At 36.8% G+C, this 25229-nt stretch overlaps 1 protein-coding gene across 8 annotated transcripts in view; it reads left to right on the top strand.

The window, feature by feature from the left end:
• MKLN1 (muskelin 1) overlaps positions 1 to 25229 on the top strand; it is a 338714-nt gene that overhangs the window by 194854 nt on the left and 118631 nt on the right. For all 8 annotated transcript variants that reach the window (XM_021078931.1, XM_021078932.1, XM_021078930.1 and 5 more), the window contains 2 exons: positions 7844 to 7913; positions 23816 to 23958. In XM_021078931.1, coding sequence (XP_020934590.1) covers positions 7844 to 7913; positions 23816 to 23958 — 213 coding nt within the window. The remainder of the gene's footprint in view (positions 1 to 7843; positions 7914 to 23815; positions 23959 to 25229) is intronic.

Raw genomic sequence — 25229 nt, 5'->3', positions numbered from 1 at the left:
TTTAAATATGAACTACCATTTTCCATTGAAATAAAATATCATCTTCATCAAATGTTAAATTCTCATCTACACAGGGCTCAATTTCTGGGTTTTTTGTTTCTCAGGTATTGATCTGTTCCTATACTAATGCCTATTATTTTTAATTATAGCGGATTTGTTTTGAAAGCTTATGACATGATTTCATATTTTAAATAAATTTTCTTGGCTCTTTTCATAAATTTATGTTTTTATACAAACTTTTTTATGTTGTGTACTCTTGACATAAAGCTTCCTATTCCTCACATAGGGATTGTCTGGGAATCTTTGTCTGGTGGCTTTTGGTATACCATTTGCTATGTTGTTAGTTCTCTGTGGGTCACTTGGAGAAACTTCTCAGCAACTGGGCGTACTCGGCTAGGAGTGCAAGTACATTCTCATCTTTGGGGGTAAAGCTCTCCTGAAGCTCTTTATGGGCCATGGAGAGTGGCCTTTTGTCTCAGGTATGTTCATTTATTTGATGCCTTTCTCTTGGGAAAAAAAGATGTTCGTGAATTTCATGGTCCTCCTAGGGCTGATAAGTTTTTGTTACGATTCTTAAAGTTGTAGTTCTGGTCTCTGCTACCTTATGAGCTTAAGAGGAGTACTTAGTAATTGACCTAGTGTTGGGACTGGTGATCATCAGAAATGTCTTCTCAAGCCTCCCATCTTTCCAAGCCCTCTTAGACCTCACCCCATTTCTTTCTTTTTTTTTTTTTTTTTTTGCCATTTTCTTGGGCCGCTCCCGTGGCATGTGGAGGTTGCCAGGCTAGAGGTTGAATCAGAGCTGTAGCCGCCAGCCTATGCCAGAGCCACAGCAACGCGGGATCTGAGCCGCCTCTGTGATCTACACCACAGCTCACGGTAACGCCGGATCCTCAACCCACTGAGTAAGGCCAGGGATCGAGCCTACAACCTCATGGTTCCTAGTCGGATTCGTTAACCACTGTGCCACGATGGGAACTCCGACCTCACCCCATTTCTGGTCAGTACTCTATTCATGAAGATGGAGGAGCACACCCACAGCATGTCTAAGGTCCCAGGTCAGGGATCGAACATGGGCCACAGCAGTGACAATACCACATCCTAAACCACTAGGCCATCCAGAAACTCCTCTTTTACCTTTTTTTTTTTTTTAAATTGAAGTATATGGAGTTCCCATCATGGCTCAGCAGAAACAAATCTGACTAGCATCCATGAGAATACAGGTTTGATCCCTGACCTTGCTCAGTTAAGGATCCTGCATTGCTTTGAGCTATGTCGTTAAATAGATGTTTGTTTATTTATTTACTTTCGTCTTTTTTTACGGCTGCACCAGCGGCATATGGAGGTTCCCAGGCTAGGGGTTGAATTAGAGCTGTAGATGCCAGCCTATGCCACAGTCACAGCAATGCAAGATCTGAGTCACATCTGCCACCTACACCACAGCTCATGGCAATGCTGAATCCTTAACCCATTGAGCGAGGTCAGGGATCTAACCTTTGTCCTCATGGATACTAGTCGGATTTGTTACCGCTGAGCCATAATGGGAACTCCGATGTTTGTTTATTAATTTTATATATGCTAAGAGATGTTAATCTCCTGCTACTATTTTTAATCAGTTTCTTCTGCTATTTACTGTGTTTTTTGCTTTATTTTTTTATTTTATTTTTTTGCTTTTTGGGGCCACATCCATGGCATATGGAAGTTCCTAGGCTAGGGGTCGAATCAGAGCTACACCACAGCTCACGGCAACTCCGGATCCCCCACCCACTGAGCGAGGCCAGGGATTGAACCCACATCCTCATGGATATTAGTTCGATTCTTTTCCGCTGTACCACAGTGGGAACTCCCTTGTTTTATTTTTTTAGTTTAATTCATTAAGACTCACAATCCTGGCTTGAACTCTATTATTTTATAGTTATTATTTTCATCCAGCTCATACTTTTTAAAAATTTTATTTTTTATCTTTACTTTTTGACCCCTTTAGTCCCAATTAATACTTTTTTGATTTAAATCCCTCCTAGTTTTACAAAGATTGCATCTACCTCATGTATCTTTTATCTGTCGTGAGTTACTGTTATTGTGTGTGTATCTTAATGTAATAGTAATGTTACTACTATTCACCCAATTCAAAGGATATCTTGTGTTATTTTACATCATTTATATGCTTGGTGTTAATAATGTCATTTAAAATTTTGTTTTTAGTGTGTTTGGCTTTCATTTATCTTTTATTTCCTGCTTTTTGCTATTTTTTGTTGATATTCTGTTCTCAAATAATTTAAAAGATATATATGTTTTAGTACATTTTTACTCTAAACTTCAGTATTCTTGAATTTCTTTCTTTTTATCAATTCAGAAATATTCCTAGGAGCTATGAAAAATGATGAAATTAGCTCACGTACATGTCATTTGATCTCCTTCTCCCCAAACTTACTTTTTTTATTTCTTTGGTCCCAGATTATCATAGTTAGAATATATTAGGTTTTCTTTCATGCTTTATAACATTCATGTCAGAGTGTTTTTTCCCGTGGTTTTTTAGTTTTAGCTTTTAACTGTACTGCAGTATTTTCATACAGTTCTTATCTTTATTCTATCTTATAATTCATTCTTAATAGAAACACATCCTGTAAAGTATAAAAGAGAACAGAAAAGGAAAGTCACTGTAATCTCACAATTGAGAACTACATTAACAGTTTAGTGTATCTTTGTTTTTTCTCTTCATGCAAGAATATGATTACTTATAACACTTGATTTGTTGTATATATACTGTAAACTGCTATGTAATGAATGGTTTCCAAGGACATTAAAGTCAGGCTGAAGAATACGTAATGATTACATAGTATTCTATAACATAGGTATGTCATAATTTAACATATCTTCTTACATTAGACAATTAGGTTGTTTACATTTGCTATGATTATACATTGTATGTGGTGAATGTGATGATTTGCATCTCCTGGATTATTTTTTAGGTTAAATTGCAAGAAGTAGAGTAATTCTGAGGCTGTACAGTATGGTAATTAAGAGCATTGTCTTTGGAGTTGGGTTGCCTTGGGTTCAAATCCTTAGCTGTGTATACTTAGGCAAATTAATTTATCTCTCTCAGTTTCTTAATCTGTACGTTGAAGATAATATTTTATATGTGGAAAGTACTTAGACCAGTGCTAGAATGTCATACAAGCTCAGAAATGTTAGATGCAGACATCATCATTGTTATCATGGCTGTTGTTACCATTTTTATTTAAAAGGATATTCATATTTCAAATGTTTTTGATATATATTAAAATTCTCCCTTGAGAAGTTGTGTCAATTTTCATTTCTACCAGGAAAATATAAGAGTGCCATTTTACCAGCTCTGGCCAAAAACTGAGACTATGATTAATTTTTTTTTGAGAGTGTGGCCCAATTTTATAGGAATAATATATGTCGGGTTTACTCTCTAATTTTTGGGTATTATTGATTTTTAATGTTTGAGTTCTGCTGATTGTAATATGGAGTATGTGTGTTTAAATACTCAAATTTTAATTAACCTTTTATGTTTTATGTTGCCTATATTTTTCTAATTGGTTGTTTACTTTTTTTTTTTTTTTTTTTTTTGGTCTTTTTGCCTTTTCTAGGGCCGCAGCCTCAGCATAAGGAGGTTCCCAGGCTAGAGGTCTAATTGGAGCGACGCCACAGCAACGCCAGATCCTAGCCACGTCTGCGACCTAAACCACAGCCCATGGCAATGCCAGATCCTTAGCCCACTGAGTGAGGCCAGGGATCAAACCCACAACCTCATGGTTCCTAGTCGGATTCATTAACCACTGAGCCATGACGGGAACTCTGGTTGTTTACTTTTTAATTTTGTTTGAGTTTACTTTATGAATTAATGTTTTACCTTTGTGAGATGTATTTGTGAAGGCATTTCTTTCCATTATGGTCCTGTCTTTAAAAATTTTTTATTTACTTTTTGACATTTATTAAATACCTTCTCTGTGGCAGCTATAGATCCAACTTTTAAAAAATGTCCTTTTTGGAATTACCTGGTGGTTTAGTGGGTTAAGGATCCAGCATTGTCACTGCTGTGGCTCTGGTTGCTGCTTTGGCATGGGTTTGATCCCTGGCCTGGGAACTTACACATGTGGGCATGGCCAAAAAAAAATGTCCTTTTTATTTTAGAATGATTTTAGATTTACAGAAAAGTTACAGATACAGTATGGATTTCCCATAGGCCGCTCACCTGGTTTTTCCTATTACTAAAATATTTACCATGGTACATTTGTTATGACCAAGATACCAACATTGATACATTGCTATTGCCTAAACTGCATGTTTTATTTGGATTTCATTAGTTTTCCTACTAGTATCTTCTTTTTGATCCTTACTCTCCTCTGGTCTGTGACAGTTTTTTCGTCTTCTTTTCCATATATCAAGAATTTTGAGGAATCCTGGTCATGTATTTTGTTGAATGTTCTTCAATTTGAATTTGTCTGATCTTTTTCTGATTGTTAGACCAGGGTTATTTCTGTCAGTATGGACTCAGGGATAATTATACTTTGAGTTCTAATCCAGTACTAGTTATTTTGTTGTTTAAATTATTTTAGCTTTGACTGTTGATTCTTTCATCGTGTTGGCTACTCTGTGTCCCTTTGACATGACCCCTCCCTTCTGTTGTTTTGAGCCCTCTAAGATGCTCTAGGCTTATCTTCTGAATTCCCTTCTCTAACCCTAGAATTAGCTACTTTCCCAAAAGAATCCTTGTTTCCTTTTATCAGACTGTGGTGTGTAGAAACTAAGATCTGGTGGTGGGTATACTCACTGCTAGTGGGGTGTCACTGCTTCTAGTCCCTATTAGCGAAAAGAGCTGGGAAGTGAACAGAGCTGAGAATACTGTTTGTGTCAGTGTGTGTTATGTATGCACACACATATAATGGTGAATCTGTGTCTCTATATCTGTGTTAAGCTAAATATGAGTTCACACTGGTGTCTCTGACTCTTTTAGTACCAGCCTGCCCCCCCTTGCTTTTCTATAATTTCCTGTTCCAAAGTGAGAAGCTTGACCCCCATTGTCTACCATTCATTTACTCATTTGTTTGATCCTAGACTATATATAGTGTTTCAGAATTAACCCAAATCCCTCTAAAGTGCAGTTTTTATATATGGTTCTATTTGTCTTTAGCCTTAATAGTGTCCAGTGAAAGCACCATCTTCTAAAGTTACAAATATCAGTTCCTTTATTCACATTTCTGCTTTTGACACTGAACTTAAAAGACCTTCTTGATCCAAAGATTGATTTTAGTTATATGTATATAATATATATAAATATAAATAAACATAAATACAGCATTAACATACACATATGTGTGTGTGCATGTATATAATTAGCTATTTTTTACTTTGTTTACCTTAAATTCCTAAATATAACTAGTTCATTTTGTCACTTGATGTGAAGTAGAGCTATATATATATTTTTTTTGCTTTTCTCAATTGTTTAAAATGCCACCTTTATCATATTTTAAAATCTTTTTTTTTTTGTCTTTTTGTCTTTTTGCTATTTCTTTTTTTTTTTTTTTTTTTTTTTTTTTTTTTTTTTTTATTTTCCCACTGTACAGCAAGGGGGTCAGGTTATCCTTAGATGTATACATTGCAGTTACAGTTTTTTCCCCCACCCTTTCTTCTGTTGCGACATGAGTATCTAGACATAGTTCTCAATGCTATTCAGCAGGATGTCCTTGTAAATCTATTCTAGGTTGTGTCTGATAAGCCCAAGCTCCCGATCCCTCCCACTCCCTCCCCCTCCCATCAGGCAACCACAAGTCTCTTCTCCAAGTCCATGATTTTCTTTTCTGAGGAGATGTTCATTTGTGCTGGATATTAGATTCCAGTTATAAGTGATCTCATATGGTATTTGTCTTTGTCTTTCTGGCTCATTTCACTCAGTATGAGATTCTCTAGTTCCATCCATGTTGCTGCAAATGGCATGATGTCATCCTTTTTTATGGCTGAGTAGTATTCCATTGTGTATATATACCACCTCTTCCTAATCCAACCATCTGTCGATGGACATTTGGGTTGTTTCCACGTCCTGGCTATTGTGAATAGTGCTGCAATGAACATGCGGGTGCATGTGTCTCTTTTAAGTAGAGCTTTGTCCGGATAGATGCCCAAGAGTGGGATTGCAGGGTCATATGGAAGTTCTATGTATAGATTTCTAAGGTATCTCCAAACTGTTCTCCATAGTGGCTGTACCAGTTTACATTCCCACCAGCAGTGCAGGAGGGTTCCCTTTTCTCCACAGCCCCTCCAGCACTTGTTATTTGTGGATTTATTAATGATGGCCATTCTGACTGGTGTGAGGTGGTATCTCATGGTATTTTTGATTTGCATTTCTCTTATAATCAGCGATGCTGAGCATTTTTTCATGTGTTTGTTGGCCATCTGTATATCTTCTTTGGAGAAATGTCTATTCAGGTCTTTTGCCCATTTTTCCATTGATTGATTGGTTTTTTTGCTGTTGAGTTGTATAAATTGCTTATATATTCTAGAGATTAAGCCCTTGTCAGTTGCATCATTTGAAACTCTTTTCTCCCATTCTGTAAGTTGTCTTTTTGTTTTCTTTTGGGTTTCCTTTGCTGTGCAAAAGCTTTTCAGTTTGATGAGGTCCCATGGGTTTATTTTTGCTCTAATTTCTATTGCTTTGGGAGACTGACCTGAGAAAATATTCATGAGGTTGATGTCAGAGAGTGTTTTGCCTATGTTTTCTTCTAGGAGTTTGATGGTGTCCTGTCGTATATTTAAGTCTTTCAGCCATTTTGAGCTTATTTTCGTGCATGGTGTGAGGGTATGTTCTAGTTTCATTGCTTTGCATGCAGCTGTCCAGGTTTCCCAGCAATGCTTGCTGAATAGACTTTCCTTTTCCCATTTTATGTTCCTGCCTCCCTTGTCAAAGATTAATTGACCATAGGTGTCAGGGTTTATTTCCGGATTCTCTATTCTGTTCCATTGGTCTGTCTGTCTGTTTTGATACCAGTACCACACTGTTTTGATGACTGTGGCTTTGTAGTATTTCTTGAAGTCTGGGAGAGTTATGCCCCCTGCTTGGTTTTTGTTTCTCAGGATTGCTTTGGCGATTCTGGGTCTTTTGTGGTTCCATCTAAATGTTTGGATTGTTTGTTCTAGTTCTGTGAAAAATGTCATGGGTAATTTGATAGGGATTGCATTGAATCTGTAGATTGCTTTGGGTAGTATGGCCATTTTCACAATATTGATTTTTCCAATCCAGGAACATGGAATATCTTTCCATTTCTTTACATCTTCTTTGATTTCTTTGATTAAAGTTTTATAGTTCTCGGCATATAGGTCCTTTACCTCTTTGGTCAGGTGTATTCCGAGGTATTTGATTTTGTGAGGTACAATTTTAAAAGGTATCGTATTTTTGTATTCCTTTTCTAATGTTTCATTGTTGGTATACCGAAATGCAACTGACTTCTGAATGTTAATCTTATATCCTGCCACTTTGCTGAATTTATTAATCAGTTCAAGGAGTTTTGGGGTTGAGTCCTTAGGGTTTTCTAGGTATAGAATCATGTCATCTGCATACAGTGACAGTTTGATCTCTTTTCTTCCTATATGGATGCCTTTTATTTCTTTTGTTTGTCTAATTGCTGTGGCTAGGATATTTTAAAATTTTAAAATTACTAGACGTTTTCTGTGATCCTTATTCTGTTTCATTTTGTCTTGTTCAAGTTTCAGGCATTATATAATTTTGTGATAATTTCAGCATCTCATAAATTATTCCTCTTTTTGCATATTCTTATTCACTTATTTTTTTAAACTTAATTTCTATAATTTTGTTTTATTTCAGGAACATTTTAGTGGATAAACCAAATGATCAGTCTTCAAGGTGGTCTTCAGAGAGCAACTATCCTCCCCAGGTAAGTTTTATGTGTAGCTCCTGATACCATTTAAAAGTCAAATTTTAAATAGACAAGGACTTATTTGATATCAGTTATCTGGATTCCATTAATAGTTTATTCAGTCTTTGATATTGTGACGTAAATTTTTATTTCCTCTTTTTTGTGTTTACATTTTGGAAGAATTTTTACTTCATAAGCAAATACAGTGTGGGACTTGATGAAGCACAGACTTTATACTTCTACCTATCAGAACATTAAAAATCTAATTTGTATTTTTTCTGGATTACTAATGATGCAAGACTAAGTTTTTCGATTCGTTTTGAGAAAAATGTCAACTAAAAAGAACTGGTTAATGGAGTTCCCAGGTGGCTCAGTGGTTTAAGGATCTGATGTTGTCACTGCTGTGGTACAGGTTAAGGTGCTATTACTGTTCTGAGTAGTAATTGATCAGAGGACTGATGTGAGCAGAAATCGTGATTTCAACTGCACTTAAACTCAAGTCATTCTGTAAATGTTTAAGGAGATTTTAATAAATTGAACTTTGACTCAGTGACTCAACTGCCTATTAGGGAAAACAAATTTAATCTAGTTTGCTATTTTACTAAAATTGTGTATTTAGAGGACATCAGGACCATCAGTTATTGTTTCCATGACAAATGATGTCTGAGGTCATCTGAATCAAAAAATAATCATTTTTCAGTTATACTTTCTCAGCATTAACACTTATTATGTCCATACCCTTGAGGAAGTTAATTCTCTGATAGGTAAAGCAGATGGGTAAATAAAACTTTGAGGAGTTCTCTTGTGGTGCAGCAGGTTGAGGATCCTCAGTGCAGCAGCTTGGGTCACTGCTGTGGTGCAGGTTTGACCCCTGGCCTGGGAACTTCCAGGTGCCACAAGCATGGCCAAAAAAAGTAAAAAAAAAGATAGGAAGGAAAACCTACTTAAAAAAAAAAAAAAATTCTAGTGTAATTCTTGGAAACTTAGTGTCTGTACTTATTTTTCCTTTTTTTTCTTAATTTTTTTTGTAGTATTTAGAAACATTTTTGGATAGCCTGGTGTTTATTTATTTATTTATTTGTCTTCTTAGGGCTGCACCCACGGAATATGGAAGTTCCCAGTCTAGAGGTTGAATCGGAGCTTCAGCTACCAGCCTATGCCATAGCCACAGCAACACGGGATCTGAGCTGCCTCTGCAACCTATTCCACAGCTCACAGCAACTCCGGATCCTTAACCCATTGAGCAAGGCCAGGGATGGAGCCTGTGTTCTCATGGACACTAGTTGGGTTCTTTACTGCTGTGCCACATGGGGACTTCCTGGATCGCCTGGTATTTAAATGTTTCATTGCAAAATGTACATCCAAAGAATATATTTTATTTATGTATATACATATATATATATGGACACACACATGTATACACCAGTATAAAAAATAAAATAATACCTATGTACTTGTCAACCATCTTTAGAAGTGGAAAACCACTGCGGCCTATGAGTCTCATCTTACATCTGTCCTCTAACCCTACCACAGTAATTATTACTTCATACTTTGTCAAACTTAATCTCACAGTATTATATATATATATTTGTTTATAAATCTCTTATGATATAAGTTTTGTCTTGTTTTGACTATGTAAGTATAATATAAATTGAAGCTTTCATTATGTATCTTCTGTGGCTAGCCTTTTGTTTGTTTTACATTATATTAATGTTGCTGAGTAAAATTGTAGTTTGTTCTCACTGCTGCTTAGTATTCCAGTGTATGAATATGCCAAAATAAATTTATCCACTTTTCAGTTGATAGGCTTTTGGGTTTTTTGTAGTTTTTTTGCTTTTAGGAACAGGATGCTATGAACATTCTTATATGTTGTTTCCTAGTACACAGGTACAAGAGTTTCTTTTAGGGTACTTTGGTGTACAATTGCTGGATCATAGAGGATATGTATGTTCATTTTATCTAGCAATGCAGAACCATTTTTACAAAATGGCTATGTAACTTACGCTCTAATTGGCAGTGTGTGAAAATTGCTGTGCATGATATTCTCCCTGTCACTTCTGTGGCTGATGTTTAGATTCTGCCAGTGTGGTGGATCTTTCATTGTAACTGACAGAGTTTTGTTCCTGTGAGCCACTTGTCATGACACTTTCATCCACCAGTCAATACATTAATATTGCTTTATATGCATTTCTGTTTAAAGAGACTTTAATTTCAGAGTTCCCACCATGGCATAATGGGTTAAGAATTCGACTACAATCGCTTGGGTCAGTGCAGAGATGTGGGTTTGATCCTCTGTCTGGTGCAGTGGGTTAAAGCCTGGCATTGGGTTGTAGCTGTGGCTTGGATTCGGCCCCTGGCCTGGAAACTTCTGTATGCTGTGGGTACAGCCACAAAAAAAAAAAAAAAAGAAGAAACTTTGCTTTATATGTATTGTTTATTCATTAGTATTGAACACACAGCCAGTAGCACTGTAACTCTTGCCTGAATGAAGCTTATCTAACACACATATTTTCTCCATAAGACACATAACAGCATTTGCATTTTTGTTTTTGTTTTTTTTTTTTTTGCTTTTTGTTTTTCTGGCCATCCCCCTTGGCATTTGAAAGTTCCTAGGCTAGGGTATGTCCCCTGAGCCACCAGGGAACTCTGACACCCTTCTTGGCATTTAGAAACACTAGACAGGAGTTCCTGTTGTGGCTCAGCAGGTTTTGAACCCAACTAGTATCCATGAGAATGTGGTTTCGATCTCTGGCCTCACTCAGTGGGTTAAGGATCCGGGATTGTCAGGAACTGTGGTGTAGGTCACAGACGTGGCTCGTATGTGGCATTTCTGTGGCCTATAGTAAAGGCTGACAGCTGCAGCTCTCTGATTCGACTCTTAGCCTGGGAACTTCTAGATGCCCCAGGTGTGGCCCTAAAAAGCAAAAATAAAAAAAATAAAATAAAAGAAACACTAGACAGTGCTTTAGCACTATACTTAGGGACGATTTTAGACAGTGAAACACCAGCAGAAGGCACAAAATATTTTAGAATGTGGCACTAAATAGACTGTGAAAAGGATACTTATTTATAGTATGAGAGCTAAAACAAGAAGGTATGGGGGTCCCTTGTTTAACCTCAGCTGAGAGAGTGTACATCAAATGACTTAAATATTTTGTGGCTCTGTACATGTACAGGAATGACTAAAAGTATTGATTTGACGTTACAAATAAATTTTAGTAAGTACATTTGCAAGTACAGAACCCATGGGTAATGAGCAACAGTACTGTAACTAACAATTCATTTACCATATCTTGAACAGGTCTGAGAATGAGAAAGAAAGGAAAGGAGGACTCTGCAAGATTATGATGAAATTTTAGGTCCTGAGGGCCTTTTTAAAAATAATCTGCTTTGGATATAATGTTATTCTTTTTGGTTAATTGTTTCTTCAGATTTCAGACTGGAAGCAGCTTTGTACATGGGGAACATAGCTGTGAAAGATAGACATTAACAGCCAAGTTGACAAGGAGGAACACAGAAAAATCTAAGTAAAAATAGAAAAGCAAAAGTATAACCTTTAGGGAGTCTTTAGTGCAAGGATATATAATACTCAATATTTTATTAATCTCTAAGGTAGTGTTCCCATTATACTTTGTACAGTGATGAAAATATCCTATAATCTGTTCTGTATAGTCTGGCAGCTGCTAGCCACAGGTGGCTCTTGAGTACTTGAAATGAGGCTAGTGCAACTAAGGAGTGCAATTTTTAATTTTATTTAATTTTAACTAATTTAGATTAAATAGCCCCAGGTGGCCAGTGTGTATGTATTAGATTGTACAGATCTAAGGCATATCACTGTCATTAGGATATACTGTTTGATGCTCACAGTGCTTGACTCTGTCAGTAAGTTTTAATTCTGGAGTTCCTGTCGTGGCGCAGTGGTTAATGAATCCAACTAGGAACCATGAGTTTGCAGGTTCGGTCCCTGCCCTTGTTCAGTGGGTTAACGATCCGGCGTTGCTGTGAGCTATGGTGTAGGTTGCAGACGCGGCTCGGATCCCGCGTTGCTGTGGCTCTGGCGTAGGCCGGTGGCTACAGCTCTGATTCAACCCCTAGTCTGGGAACCTCCATATGCTGTGGGAGCGGCCCAAAGAAATAGTAAAAAGACAAAAAAAAAAAAAAAAAGAAGTTTTAATTCTGTTTAGTGTATGCAGCTTAAGCAGATAAGGAAGGTAATGGTGGATTTGTTTAGAGGAGGGTGGAAATCAAACTGAAAGCCTCTTAACTACTTCTTTTTTTCCCCCTGCAATGAGGAAGGAGTATATCTGTGTGCATGCATGGCTAGCTTTATGGCATGTTTTGAGAATGGCACCCCAGAGTAAATGAACCCTAAATACTTCTCTCTAAAGCTCTTGTTGGGTATGAGTGGGGTAGGGAGAGATACACATGTTTTTCTTGTAATATATACTGAGTATTTTTTCAGGAATTGAAAAATTATCAGGCGTATATATACTTATTAAGTTGTTTGGACCTAACTACTTAATAAATAGAACTGTTGGTATTTCTTTTGACCTTGAATACTGTATTAGTAATCTGTTGCTGATAGCAAATTACCATGAACTTAGCAGTTGAAAACAAACGTTTATTATTTCACCTTGTTACTGAGGATCAGATTTTGGCTCAGGAGGGAAAAAAAAAAAAAAAAGAGTACCCATCTACAGGGAGCTGTGGTGTCGGTCACAGATGCGGCTCGGATCCCGTGTGGCTGTGTCTGTGTCGTTGGCCAGTGGCTACGGCTCTGATTGGACCCCTAACCTGGGAACCTCCATATGCTGACAGTGCGGCCCTAGAAAAGACAAAAAGAGACCAAAAAAGAAAAAAAGGTTACTCCTCTTTAAAAAACATATGTTATATTCGGTTTATGTAAAGTATGTATCTGTGTGAGTGTGTGCATAGAGTTAAACTGAATCATCATCAAAATGTTGGTGATAGTTGTATCAGATTTATATTTTCTTATTAATTTTATTCTTATACTTTTATCTCTTCTTTTGAGTCCCATTTTCAATTTGTATTTATAATTTATATAAACAGAAAAAAATTAAAACCATTTTGTTTTCATGGTGATAGGGAGCAAATATTTTGAGACCTAATCAGAAAACATTACTGTTAATTCTGGCTATGTATGTACTGGTAGGGAGTAAATGTAGCATGAATGAAAACCCCATAAATACTTTAAGATGGTAATTTCACCCTTCTTCCACATCAAATATGTCTCATAGAAGTTACTGATATTGCCGTGGAAAACATGTCTTACAAGGTAACCGAATAATAGGGTTGTTTGAAATGTATAGGAAGGTATAGATGTCTTGATAGTTCCTTCTGAGGTAGATTAAATATAAGTATTGTTTTAGATAATATTCTTTGCTTTTGGGGGCTAGAGAGGGCAGTTAATTTAACTAACAGCAAGTATTCTGCTTTTGTATTTGAGCAGGTCAAAGAAATTTTAGTGATTATTTAATACATTTGGGATGTTTGTGTGTGTGTGTTACAGCTTTTGCAATAATACACTCATGTTATTCTTTCTCTGATGAACCATTACAAGATATTATAGGAATAACAGTTACTTGCAAGTAAGGAAGGAAATAGAAAATATATGCATTTCAATGTAATTTCTGTCTGTGGAACCGTAATAACCAGTTAATTTATGAATTGTCTTTATGATATTTTGCCCAGGTTTGTGAAAAGAACATTGTATGTGAGGAATAATGTATTTTTATTAATGTAATTTATAGACAGTGAAATGCATGAACCTTAAGTTTACGGTATCCATTTTGAAGAAAATTCTCACACTAAGGTAATTCACATATGTTGTCTGAATACAAGGTGAATTGTCTGTCAGAACCTACATCAGTATTGTCTTACATGATACAAAACACTGTAGATGTTATGTGTATTACTAACACTAGACATCAAAAATGGAAAGGTAAAATATGAAAAAGAAGTTCATATTTATTTACAGGTATAACTATTTGTTCAGTGATCATGAAGAAACAGCAATATGATTACTTTATGGTAGCCCAGTATAACTGATATAGTTATACTTCACCGTATCCTACCCTATACACTAATGAATGAGTCATTATAAAATTTTTATGGCTTGCAGTTTTATAGTCATATTTATAATACAGTGTTGGAAACATTGTTAACGTTTTCTTAAAAATCACTTACCTGTGATGATAGGCTGATAGGCAGTGTTTCCAGTTACAGGAGAGAAGGGCATACTGTAAAAAAGCATTGTTTCAAAGCAGTAAGAAAACTAACACATTACTAATTTTATATAAAATATCACTCACCTTGTGCCCGTGTAAGTGTATCCACTTCAGTACAAGTCTTATACACTATGTTTTACATGATCAATATTTAGGCGATGTCGATGTGACACAAAAATGTCTGATACACTACATTTGCTGTACACATAACTAAATTTTCACACAAAGACACTCTTAGACAACAGGGAAGTTTATTAATTGTACAGCGTGATGATTATTTACTCATCGTTAAGGGGAAGTGGGTCCTTGTGAAGGTCTTTATCCTTGTCATCTTGTGTTGAGGAGGCTGAGGCGGAGGAGGAGGGGTTGGTCTTGCTGTTTCAGGAGTGGAGGAGGTGGAAGGGGAGACAGGAGAGGCAGACACACTTGGTGTAAGCTTAAGTAAATATACATCATAATTCCTGACTTTTTTCCTTTTTCATTTCTCTAAAAATGTTTCTGTACAGCACCATTCTTCTACTGTTTGCTGTAGTTTCCATGCTCGTACCATAGACAGGCCCATGCTGTTAAAAAAAAAAAAAAAAAATTAAAAGCAGTCTTGAATAATCAGAACCTTTCGTTCTTCCAGATTGTCTAATGTCAGTTTGTTTTCTGGCACTGCTGCTTTTGCATCTTCTTCCTCATCGTCTGACACAGGTTTGGAGGCACTTACGTCCATCAAGTCATCTTCTGTTAAATCCTCTTGTGTGATGTCTGTCAGCTCTTGAATTTCTCCAAGATCCATAGTTTAAAACCTTTCACTTGCCCCCTCCCTGCACCTTATTTGCCACATCATTGATCTCTTTCATGGTTTCCTTGATTGGCTCTGTCATAAATCCTGTGAAATCATGTATAAAATCTGGATGGTTTTCTCCAGCAGGAATTTATTGTTTCAGGCTTAATGGCTTTCACAGTTTTTCTATAATAACCATACATCCTCAATAGTGTCATCCTTCCAGACTTCCATGATGTTCTGCCAGGGTTCTCTTCCATAGCATTGAAAGTCCTTCCCATAGTACTGTGTATAATGAGCCTTGAAGATCCTTATGACCCCCCTGATCTAGAGGCTGGTTAGAGACATTGTGTTTGGGGGCAAGTAGATCACTTTGATGCCTGCAGTGTTGTACTCATGGGGTTCTGGGTTGCCAAGGGTGTTGTCCAATATCAAAGGAACTTTTTTTTTTTTTGCTTTTTAGGGCTGCACATGTGGCATATGGAAGTCCCCAGGCTAGGGGTCTAATTGGAGCTGTAGCTGCTCGCCTACATACACCACAGGCACAGCAACACAGGATCCTTAACCCACTGAGCAAGGCCGAGGATGGAACCCAAGTCCTCATGTATCCAGGTTCATTACCACTGAACCACAACAGGAACTCCTCAAAGGAACTTTAAAAGGCATTCCCTTACTGGCAAAATACTTCCCTCTCTTCAAGGACAAAACATCAATGCAACCAATCCAGAAAATGAGTTCTCCTCCACGCTTTCTTGTTGTACAACCAAAAGACTGGCAGCTTGTGTCTTAAGTCTTCAAGACTTGGGGTTGGTAGTCATACATATAGATAAGGGTAGTCCCAATCATAAACCTGATTGAATTTATAGAAAACGGTAGAGTGGAGTTCCTGTTGTGGTGCAAAGGGATTGGTGGTGTCTCCACAGTGGAGGATGCAGGTTTAGTGCCTGGCCTGGCTCAGATCTGATCCCTGGCCTGGGGACTCCATATGCTGCAGGGTGGCAAAAACAAACAAATTTCAGATTTAAAAAAAAAGAAGAAAGAAAACAGAGTTAGCCTATCCCTTCCTGCCTTAAATCCTGGTGCTCATTCCTTAGTAGTAAATGTCGTCTATGGCATTTTTCCCCCCAGAATATGGCACGTTTGTCTGCATTAAAGACCTGCTCAGAGAGATATCCTTTCTCTTCAGTGGTTTTCTTAATGGCGTCTGAGAAATTATGTGCTGCCTCTCGGTCGGCTGAATTGCTGCTTCTCCTGTTATCTTGACATTTTTTAAGCCAAACTTCTTTTTAAAATTATCAAACCATCCTTTGCTGGCATTAAAATTTCCAGCTTTAGAGCCTTCACCTCCCTTTTACTTTAGGTTGTCATGTAATGACTTTGCTTTTTCTCGAATCATTACAGTTTATAGGTATGCCTTTCTTATAGCAACCGTGCACTCACATAAAAGCTGCATTTTTTTAGTACAAGATTAGAAAGTGTTTCACAAAAACTACCAAGTTTTTGTGCCTGCTGGTATAGCTGAAGTGATGGCTTCATGGATTTCTTTTATTACAGTCATCCTTACATGAGATTCATTTTTTCTTGAAATGGCAGGCAGCTGCAGCTGCAGACCCCAATCTATGGTAATATTAAGCAATTCATCTTTTTCTTGTAATGTCATGACTTTTCTCCACTTCTTGGGAGCACTTCCAGCATTACTAGTGGCACTTTATAAAAATGGGTCTCATGGTTTAATTCATGGTTTACAGCAGAGAGATCACTTTCCATGGTAATACACAATTTACTGGAGAGAGAAGCTCACATGGAGATGATTAACATCACGTGGCATTTTAGGGGATGCTCTCAACGTGAGTTCACCACAAGAGCAGCAGGAGGTGGCTATGAAATTATTACAGTGGTCCATTGTATACTATAGTTAATTTTATACAGGTACGATTTAATACTGCAGCCTTATGTTTGTTTACATTTCTCTGAACCATGAATGGTGCTGTGTATAGTCTATAAGGGTGTGTATGTCTAAGTTTTTTTTTTTTTTTTTTTTTTTTTTTTTTTGGCCTTTGTCTTTTTGTTGTTGTTGTTGTTGTTGCTATTTCTTGGGCTGCTCCCGCAGCATATGGAAGTTCCCAGGCTAGGGGTTGAATCGGAGCTGTAGCCACCGGCCTACGCCAGAGCCACAGCAACGCAGGATCCGAGCCGCGTCTGCAACCTACACCACAGCTCATGGCAACGCCGGATCGTTAACCCACTGAACAAGGGCAGGGACCGAACCCGCAACCTCATGGTTCCTAGTCGGATTCGTTAACCACTGCGCCACGACGGGAACTCCGTATGTCTAAGTTTTGATAAATTTTAACTTTTTATAGTAGCTTTGTGTCTCTTTTATGGTGTTAAGTGATAAAATAGACTAGTCTCTATATATATTTTGTGCATTCAAGATATACATTATTTTTTCTTTTTAGGTCTGCACCTGCGGTGTATGGAAATTACCTGGCTAGGGGTCAGATCTGAGCTCCAACTGCCAGCCTACACCACAGCCACAACAACATGGGATCCGAGCCGCGTCTGTGACCTACAAGTGTCTGCAGCCTACACTGCAGCTCATGGCAATGCCAGATCCTTAACCCATGGACCGAGGCCAGGAATTAAACCTGCATCCTCATGAATACTAGTTGGGCTCATTTCCACTGAGCTGCAACAGGAACTCCCATGATATACATTGAACAATTTTTTTTAAATCTAGGCTTTTTTAAAAATTGTCTGTTTTTCAGGGTTTTTTTTTTTCTCTTCAATTTCTAGGCTTTTTTCAAGTTGTTGGAAATCTGCAAAAAAAATTTCCAAGATACTTATTGAAAAAAAATCACGTATAAGTAGACCTGTGGAGTTTCAAACCCATGTTGTTCAAGGGTCAACTGTATATTACTTTATATGAAATTATCAGACTGCTGATTGCTTCCCAGCCTCACCAACATTTGACATTGACACACATTTTAATTTTAGTGCTTATCGTTGGTATAAAGTGGTTTAATTTATAATTTCCTGATGACTTTTGATATTAAGTACTTTCTACTTGCTTATTGGCTGTTCATTTATCTTTTTTGTGAATTCGTGTACTCATTTTAAAAAGTGGGGTTTGCTTTTTTATTACTGAGTTGTAGAAGTTGTTTATATATGCTCTGGATATAAGGTTTTTTTAAGTAGTATATTGTGAATTTTTCTCCCAGTCTGTGACTTGCTTATTCATGTCTTTAATGCTAACTTTTATTATTTTTAAACAGCTGTTAAGGTATAATTCACATATGATAATCTTCATATTTTTATGTGTAATTTGACACATTTTGACATATGTGGACACTCTCCAAAATACCCCTACTCCTAAAATACTAAGCATATCTGTTACTCCCAAAGTTTTCCATGTCTTCTTTTAATTCCTTCTACTAACCTCTAGACAACCACTGTTCTTTCACTGCAAATGCATTTACATTTTCTAGATTGTATATAAATGGAGAAATACAGTATGCATTTTTGTCTGACTTATTTTACTCAAAATGTTTGTTTTGAGATTCATCCATGTTGCAGTTTGCACCAATAATTGATTCATTTTTGTTGCTTAACTGAATTCTGTCATATGGACATATCACAGACAGTTTGTGTATCTGTTTATGGCCACTGGATTGTTAGCAAACTTTTCATAGTTACAAATAAAGATGCACTGAAAATTAATATCCAAGTCTTTGTGATTTTAATTTTCACTTTAAAAGTGATTATTGATGTTGACCATCTTTTCATATGCTTGTTTGCCTCCTTAAATGTTCTCTGGTGAAGCATCTCTTCAAAATTTGTCCTTGGAATTCCCTGGTGGCTCAGTGGGTTTAGGATCTGGCTTTGTCACTGCTGTGGCTCAGATCACTGCTGTGGTGTGTGTTTGATCCCTGGCCCAGGAACTTCTGCATGCTGTGGCAGTTCTTCCCCCCCAAAAAATGGTTTGTCCTTTTTAGCATTCGGTTGTTTGTTTTCTTTTTATTGAATTTTGAGATTCTGTGTTTTGTATATAAGTCCTTTATCAGATACATGATTTGTGAATATCTTCCCCCTTCTGTGACTCCCCCGATCCCAGTTTTTCTTGTCCCAATTCTAAGAAGAATCTTCCTTTAGTATGATCCTGGCTATGGATATTTCATAGATGTCCCATATCAGTTTGAGAAAATTTTCTTCTATTTGTAGTTTTCTGAGAGTTTGTAGTCCTGAATGGGTGTTGAATTTTATTGTTGATCCACATCTTAAAACACTTTTATGTTTCTCTACTTCTCTTGGAATGAAATGCAAATTTTTTAATATGGTCACACATTATAGCTCCTTCCAATAAGAGTGCAGTCTAGGAGTTTCCGTCATGGCTCAGTGGTTAACAAATCCAACTAGGAACCATGAGGTTGCAGGCCTTGCTCAGTGGATTAAGGATCCGGTGTTGCCATGAGCTGTAGTGCAAGTCGCAGATGCGGCTAGGATACTGCGTTGCTGTGGTGTAGCCCAGTGGCTGCAACTCCGATTAGATCCCTAGCCTAGGAACCTCCATATGCCACGGGAGCAGCCCCAGAAAAGGCAAAAAGACAAAGAAAAAAAAAAAAAGAGTGCAGTCTACTCCCCTACCTTGTAAATCTTGGCTGACCTTGTCACTTGCTTTAAGCAACAGGACATTGTATGGAAGTGTTATTGCCACTTCTAAGCAGAGCCTCAAGAGGCCTTGTAGCTTCTTTTCTGTCTTGGAACTCTGACACCACTTGCTCTGAAGAAAGCCCACCTAGCCTCCTTGAGGATAAAAGTCTACATGAAGAGGCCCAACCGTTCTAGCTAAGTTCAGGTTCTCCACCCCCCACACCAGTTAAGTCCAACCCCACAGCAAGCGCACTAGCTGATACAACTATATGAATGAGTCCAGGAGGTATCAGTGGAAGAACTCTTCATTGAACCCACAGTGTCATAAGAAATCATAATTCACTGTTGTTTTAAGACACTGGGGTGATTTATTATACAACCTGAGATGTACTTAGATAAACAGTTTGAACTTTCTAGTGTCATTTCCATGCTACCAGTTTCTTTGTCCGTCCTTTCCATCAGGGTAAATGATACTTCAGCTACCCTCTTGTGCATGTCAGAAACAAAATTGTCATCCTCGATACCTCCTTCTCCCCTCCCTATATCCAGCTATCACTTAATCCCATTCATTTTTTTCTCCAAAATGTATGTCAAAACTGCCTAATCCTCTCCCATCTCCACACCATCTTAGTCCAAGTCTCTTTCATTTCCTCTCTTGTTGGAATTATGTTAACTGTATCCTAACTCATCTGCTAGCTCTTCCTTTCTCTACAAGGCAGACTGTGTGTGTGTGTGTGTGTGTGTGTGTGTGTGTGTGTGTACGCGCGCGTGCGCATGCACAAGTGTATAATGTTAATTAGATCTTGGTTTTCTGTTGTGCTCAATATATTCCACTGCATTTGTAATGCTTGATATGGTAATTGCTTACCTCTTCAATCTCAACTTATACCTCTCTCTACCTTTCTTGCTAGGCTTCAGACATGCTGGCCTTTTGACAGTTTCTAGACCTCATTTTTCATAAGCCTTTTTGCCTGGCTGGCTCTGTGTAGTAAGTTTATAGTGTCCTCTTCCTGCTGTCCCCCTGCCCCCAGAAAAAAAGTGTGGGCAACCTCAGAATGTAACTACTTGAAATAAAGGTCTTAGCAAATGTGATTAAGATAAGGATCTCACAGTGAGATCATCCTAAATCCAATGACAAGTGTTGTTATTAGACACAGTAGAGGAGAAAACCCAAAAGGACATGTGAAGAAGGAGAAGGTGGGTGAGGAAGAAAGTCATGTGAAGATGGAGGCAGATGTTGGGGTTATGCTGCCACAAGCAAGGAACACCAGGAGCCGCTAGATACTGGTAGAGGCAAAGGACGATTCTCTCTTAGAGACTTCAGAGGGAATATGGTCTTGCTAACGTCTTGACTTCAGACTTCTTTCTGGTCTCCGGAACTGTGAGAGAATAAATTTCTGTTGTTTTAAACCACCAAGTTTTTGGTAATATGTTATGATAGCCTGAGTAAACTAATGCACTCTGTCTCATCTTGTAAGTCTCAGTTTCTTGGAAATATTTCTATTGATAGACCTAAAGTTTTCTCCTTTATATTATCTATTTCTTATAAATTTTCAATATTCACATGATTAAAAATAATTTTAAAATTGTGTTTCACATTGAAAGAGATCTCTCTAGACTGAAATTGCCAACAATTTGAACGTTACGTTTTTTTTCATTATTTACTAAATTCTGTGGCTAAGTTAAGAACTATGTGATACTGTTGGTGGGATTGTAAATTGGTTCAACCACTGTGGAAAACAGTATGGAGATTCCTTAGAAAACTAAAAACAGAACTATGATTTGACCTAGCAATCCCACTCCTGGGCATGTATCCAGAGAAAACCATGTCTCGAAAAGACACATGTACTCCAGTGTTCATTTTAGCACTATTTGCAATAGGCAAGACATGGAAATGGCCTAAATGTCCATCCACAGAGGAGTGGATCAAGAAGATGTGGTACATATACACAATGGAATATTACTCAGCCATTAAAAGGAACAAAATAACGGCATTTGCAACAACATGGATGGACCTATAAATTATGCTAAGTGAAGCCAGTCAGGCAATGAGACACTAACATCAAATGCTATCACTGACATGTGGAATCTGAAAAAAGCACACAGTGAACTTCTTTGCAGAATGAATACTGACGCACAGACTTTGGAGACAGGTTGGGGGGTGGAGAGATACACTGGGAGTGTGGGATGGAACTCCTGTAAAATTGGATTGTGGTGATCATTGTAAAACTGTAAATGTAATAAATTCATTGAGTAATAAAAAAATAAAAATTAAAAAAAAACCATGTGATAGTTCTTTGGTCCTCAGTGAGCCTACCACCTGCTTTGGTAAAGAGATTGTGATCATTAAGTGTTATTTTAAAACTATCTGTTAATATCCATATATATGAAAGTTAAAGGTTGATAATGGAGGTTCTAAAATAGTTGTTCTGAAAATAGTTCATTCTTAACAAATTTTTCGGAGTTCCCATCATGGCGCAGTGGTTAACGAATCCGGCTAGGAACCATGAGGTTGCGGGTTCAGTCCCTGCGCTTGCTTAGTGGGTTAAACGATCCGGCGTTGCCATGAGCTGTGGTGTAGGTTGCAGACGCGACTCGGATCCCACGTTGCTGTGGCTCTGGCGTAGGCCGGTGGCTACAGCTCCTATTCGACCCCTAGCCTGGGAACCTCCATATTCCATGGGAGCAGCCCAAGAAATAGCAAAAAAGACAAAAGAAAAAGAAAAAGAAAAAAACCAAATTTTTCTTACAGTTTCTATTACTTAATCTATAGCAGTTATATATCCAAATTAAAAGTGATGGAAACATTTAATTATGGGATAACATTGCTTAATTACACTACTCAGCATTGGTACCCAAGATTTTGAAAAATGGAAGTTATAAAATGTATCAATAATGTGGTTAAACATTAAAATTTTTACCTAAAATGTATTTGTCAGGTCATTGTTTTACTTTCAGATTAGAGAGTTTACATTTTACTAATTTAATTGTAAGTAACAAAAATCTTATTTGGTTATTAATAAAATTTTACATAGACAAGCAAATGCTTTCTGTTGTATTTAGAAGTGTCATATATGGAGTGATGGATAGTGTACAAGACATTGCATAAAGACCTATTTTTACTAATTACAATGCTGTGCCTAACTAGCCAGTTGTCAGGGAAAATTGACTTCTGGACCGAGACTTTAAAGAATGACCAAAGAGAGAAAGGAGAAAAGGATGAGAGGAAGAGGGAGTTAATAAGAAAGAGAAAGAAATGTGAATACTCCTTTGCCTTGCTGTATGGTCTCTTCCCTAATATAAGCTGTATTCTTAAGAGTGTAAACATTATATAAACCTAAAAAATTCTTAATGTGTATTGAATCATATCTGAGAATCCATTGCCAACTCCAGGGTCACAGAGATATATCCCTGTTTACATCTAAAAGAGTTTTATAATTTTAGCTTGCCCCTTTACATCTTATATTTGATGGTAAAGGAGTAATTTTGACTCATTTTGAGTTAACTTGTGTCTATGGTACAAAGTAGGAACACCAACTTCACTCTATTCCCCTTTATCAGAAGTATTACTCATTATTATTGAAGCATGAAGCTGCTCCAACATAGCATTTGAGTTGTTTTCTTTCTTTTATTTTATTTTTTTCTGGTCATGCCCATGGAATCTGGGCCAGGGATTGAATCCCTGCCACAGCAGTGGCCCAGGCCACTGCAGTGACAACTCCAGATCCTCAACCCACTGCACTGAACTACAGGAGAACTAACTTCCTGAGTTATTTTCTAAATATTCTTTTTCCCCATGTATTTGATCAGTGGTAGTTTCCTTCTTAATTTTTATAATTGAAAACAGACTGCATAATATAAAATGCATTCTCTAATTAACTGATCCCATTTTATGCTGTGTGTAATAGGAAAACTTGAGTAACATATCTCAGCATATCTATAGTAGGTCTGTATTTTTTTAAAAAACTGGCAGGGGTGATTAGTAAATCTTCATTTTTTTCTAAATTTAGAATTTTATCACTGATTTTAAACATTGAATTTGTTATTGAAGTGTAATTGATGAGAATATGTAATTGTTACTTTTGCATTCTAATTTTGTCTTATTTGGTTATTCATAGTCTGTTACGGCTTTTACTGAATGCCACTCCCTGATCAGAAGTTATCTTACTAGTCCTTTTTTTAACTTTTAAAGTTGTCGAATCATTTGTTTTAAATGGAGGAGGATATAATTTGGTTGTTCCTTTTTGTAGTACTTGATTCTGAAGCTTGAAAGGCCTGCTATAGTACAGAATATCACATTTGGAAAATATGAGAAAACTCATGTCTGCAATTTGAAGAAATTTAAAGTCTTTGGTGGAATGAATGAAGAAAACATGACAGAGCTATTGTCCAGGTGGGTTATGGTTATGGGGAGGAAAAAGTTGTCTTCTGAACAAGCTGGAGTTCCTAGTTTATTCTCTTTGTAGCTAAATCTGCATAGTTAGATTTTTCTTGCAAAGGAGAAAAGAGTATTTGTACTGTTTTATTTCTAGTGCGTTATTTTAATGTCATGACTTGAGTTGGCTTTTGTTTTTTCTTTTCTACCAGATACTAGTTAATATTGTTAACAAAGAAGAAAGAATAAAATTGGGGGTTATTTTTCTACTTATTTATTTTCAAGCATATTTTTGAACTATTAATGACTTCAGAAATACTTTTCAGCAATAATCAAAATCTTTGCTTTAATCTTCGCTATAAAAGTATAGAATCTATCCAAAACGTTATGATTGATTGTCCTAATCCAGAAGTGATATTCTGGGAGTTTAGTATAAATTGGAGACTAAACACAGTGAAAATATGTGATTGCACACGTAGTACAGTGTTGACTGGTTGGAAGGAGCTCAGTAAATTTGTGTTTTGACAACATAGACCACCAGGAATTAAAATGTTAATTTGCCCTCTACATGATGAAAAATGGGGTAGACAATGGAGTGGACAAATAGCCATGCAGTTTTAGAACATATTTGTGATAGAGTGTGTCCCATTAGCACAATACTTTAAGCATTTCATCTAGACTGCATTTGATTTAAATTATGAAAGTATTTTAGAATATAACGCAGCCTGGAGATAAGTGGCTTTCCTATAAATACTTGAGTTATTCCTATTTGTTTAAGTAGAGAGGTGATATTGGTTTATTTTTATAGAGGGTAAAGTGTATGCTATTAAATCAGCAGAGTAAGGTTTTTAAAATTTTGTTGGGCTGTAAGAGGAACATCGGCATTTCAGTCAGAGTTAAATAATTCTTTGACAAATTATAATATTTGGCTATGTTTCAGTTGTAAGGTATGAGTGTGAATTGTTTTTTAATTTTCTTACTGCTTGAATATTTTATAATCAGTTATATGTTAAGGACACTAAGTCTTGTCACATGTTTGTGTACTATAATTGCATTCTTTAATTAACACTGAACATTTTTCATTAGCCCACTTGTAATTAAGAGAATACAGTTATAATGCAATTGATATGAATGTACAGGTTTTGTCCTATATTCTCATGTTTGGCTACTACTTTACATCTTCTTTGTCATATATTTTGAGCATTAGATGAACCTTAAAATCTGATTATGATATTAATTTCTATTTTAGTGTATTTACTAAGCTATAGAATCAGATTTGATAACCTTGT

Source organism: Sus scrofa, chromosome 18 (genome assembly GCF_000003025.6).
Source record: "Sus scrofa isolate TJ Tabasco breed Duroc chromosome 18, Sscrofa11.1, whole genome shotgun sequence".
Taxonomy (NCBI): domain Eukaryota; kingdom Metazoa; phylum Chordata; class Mammalia; order Artiodactyla; family Suidae; genus Sus; species Sus scrofa.
The sequence above is the reverse complement of the archived record's forward strand: the minus strand, read 5'-3'. Positions and strand labels throughout refer to the sequence as shown.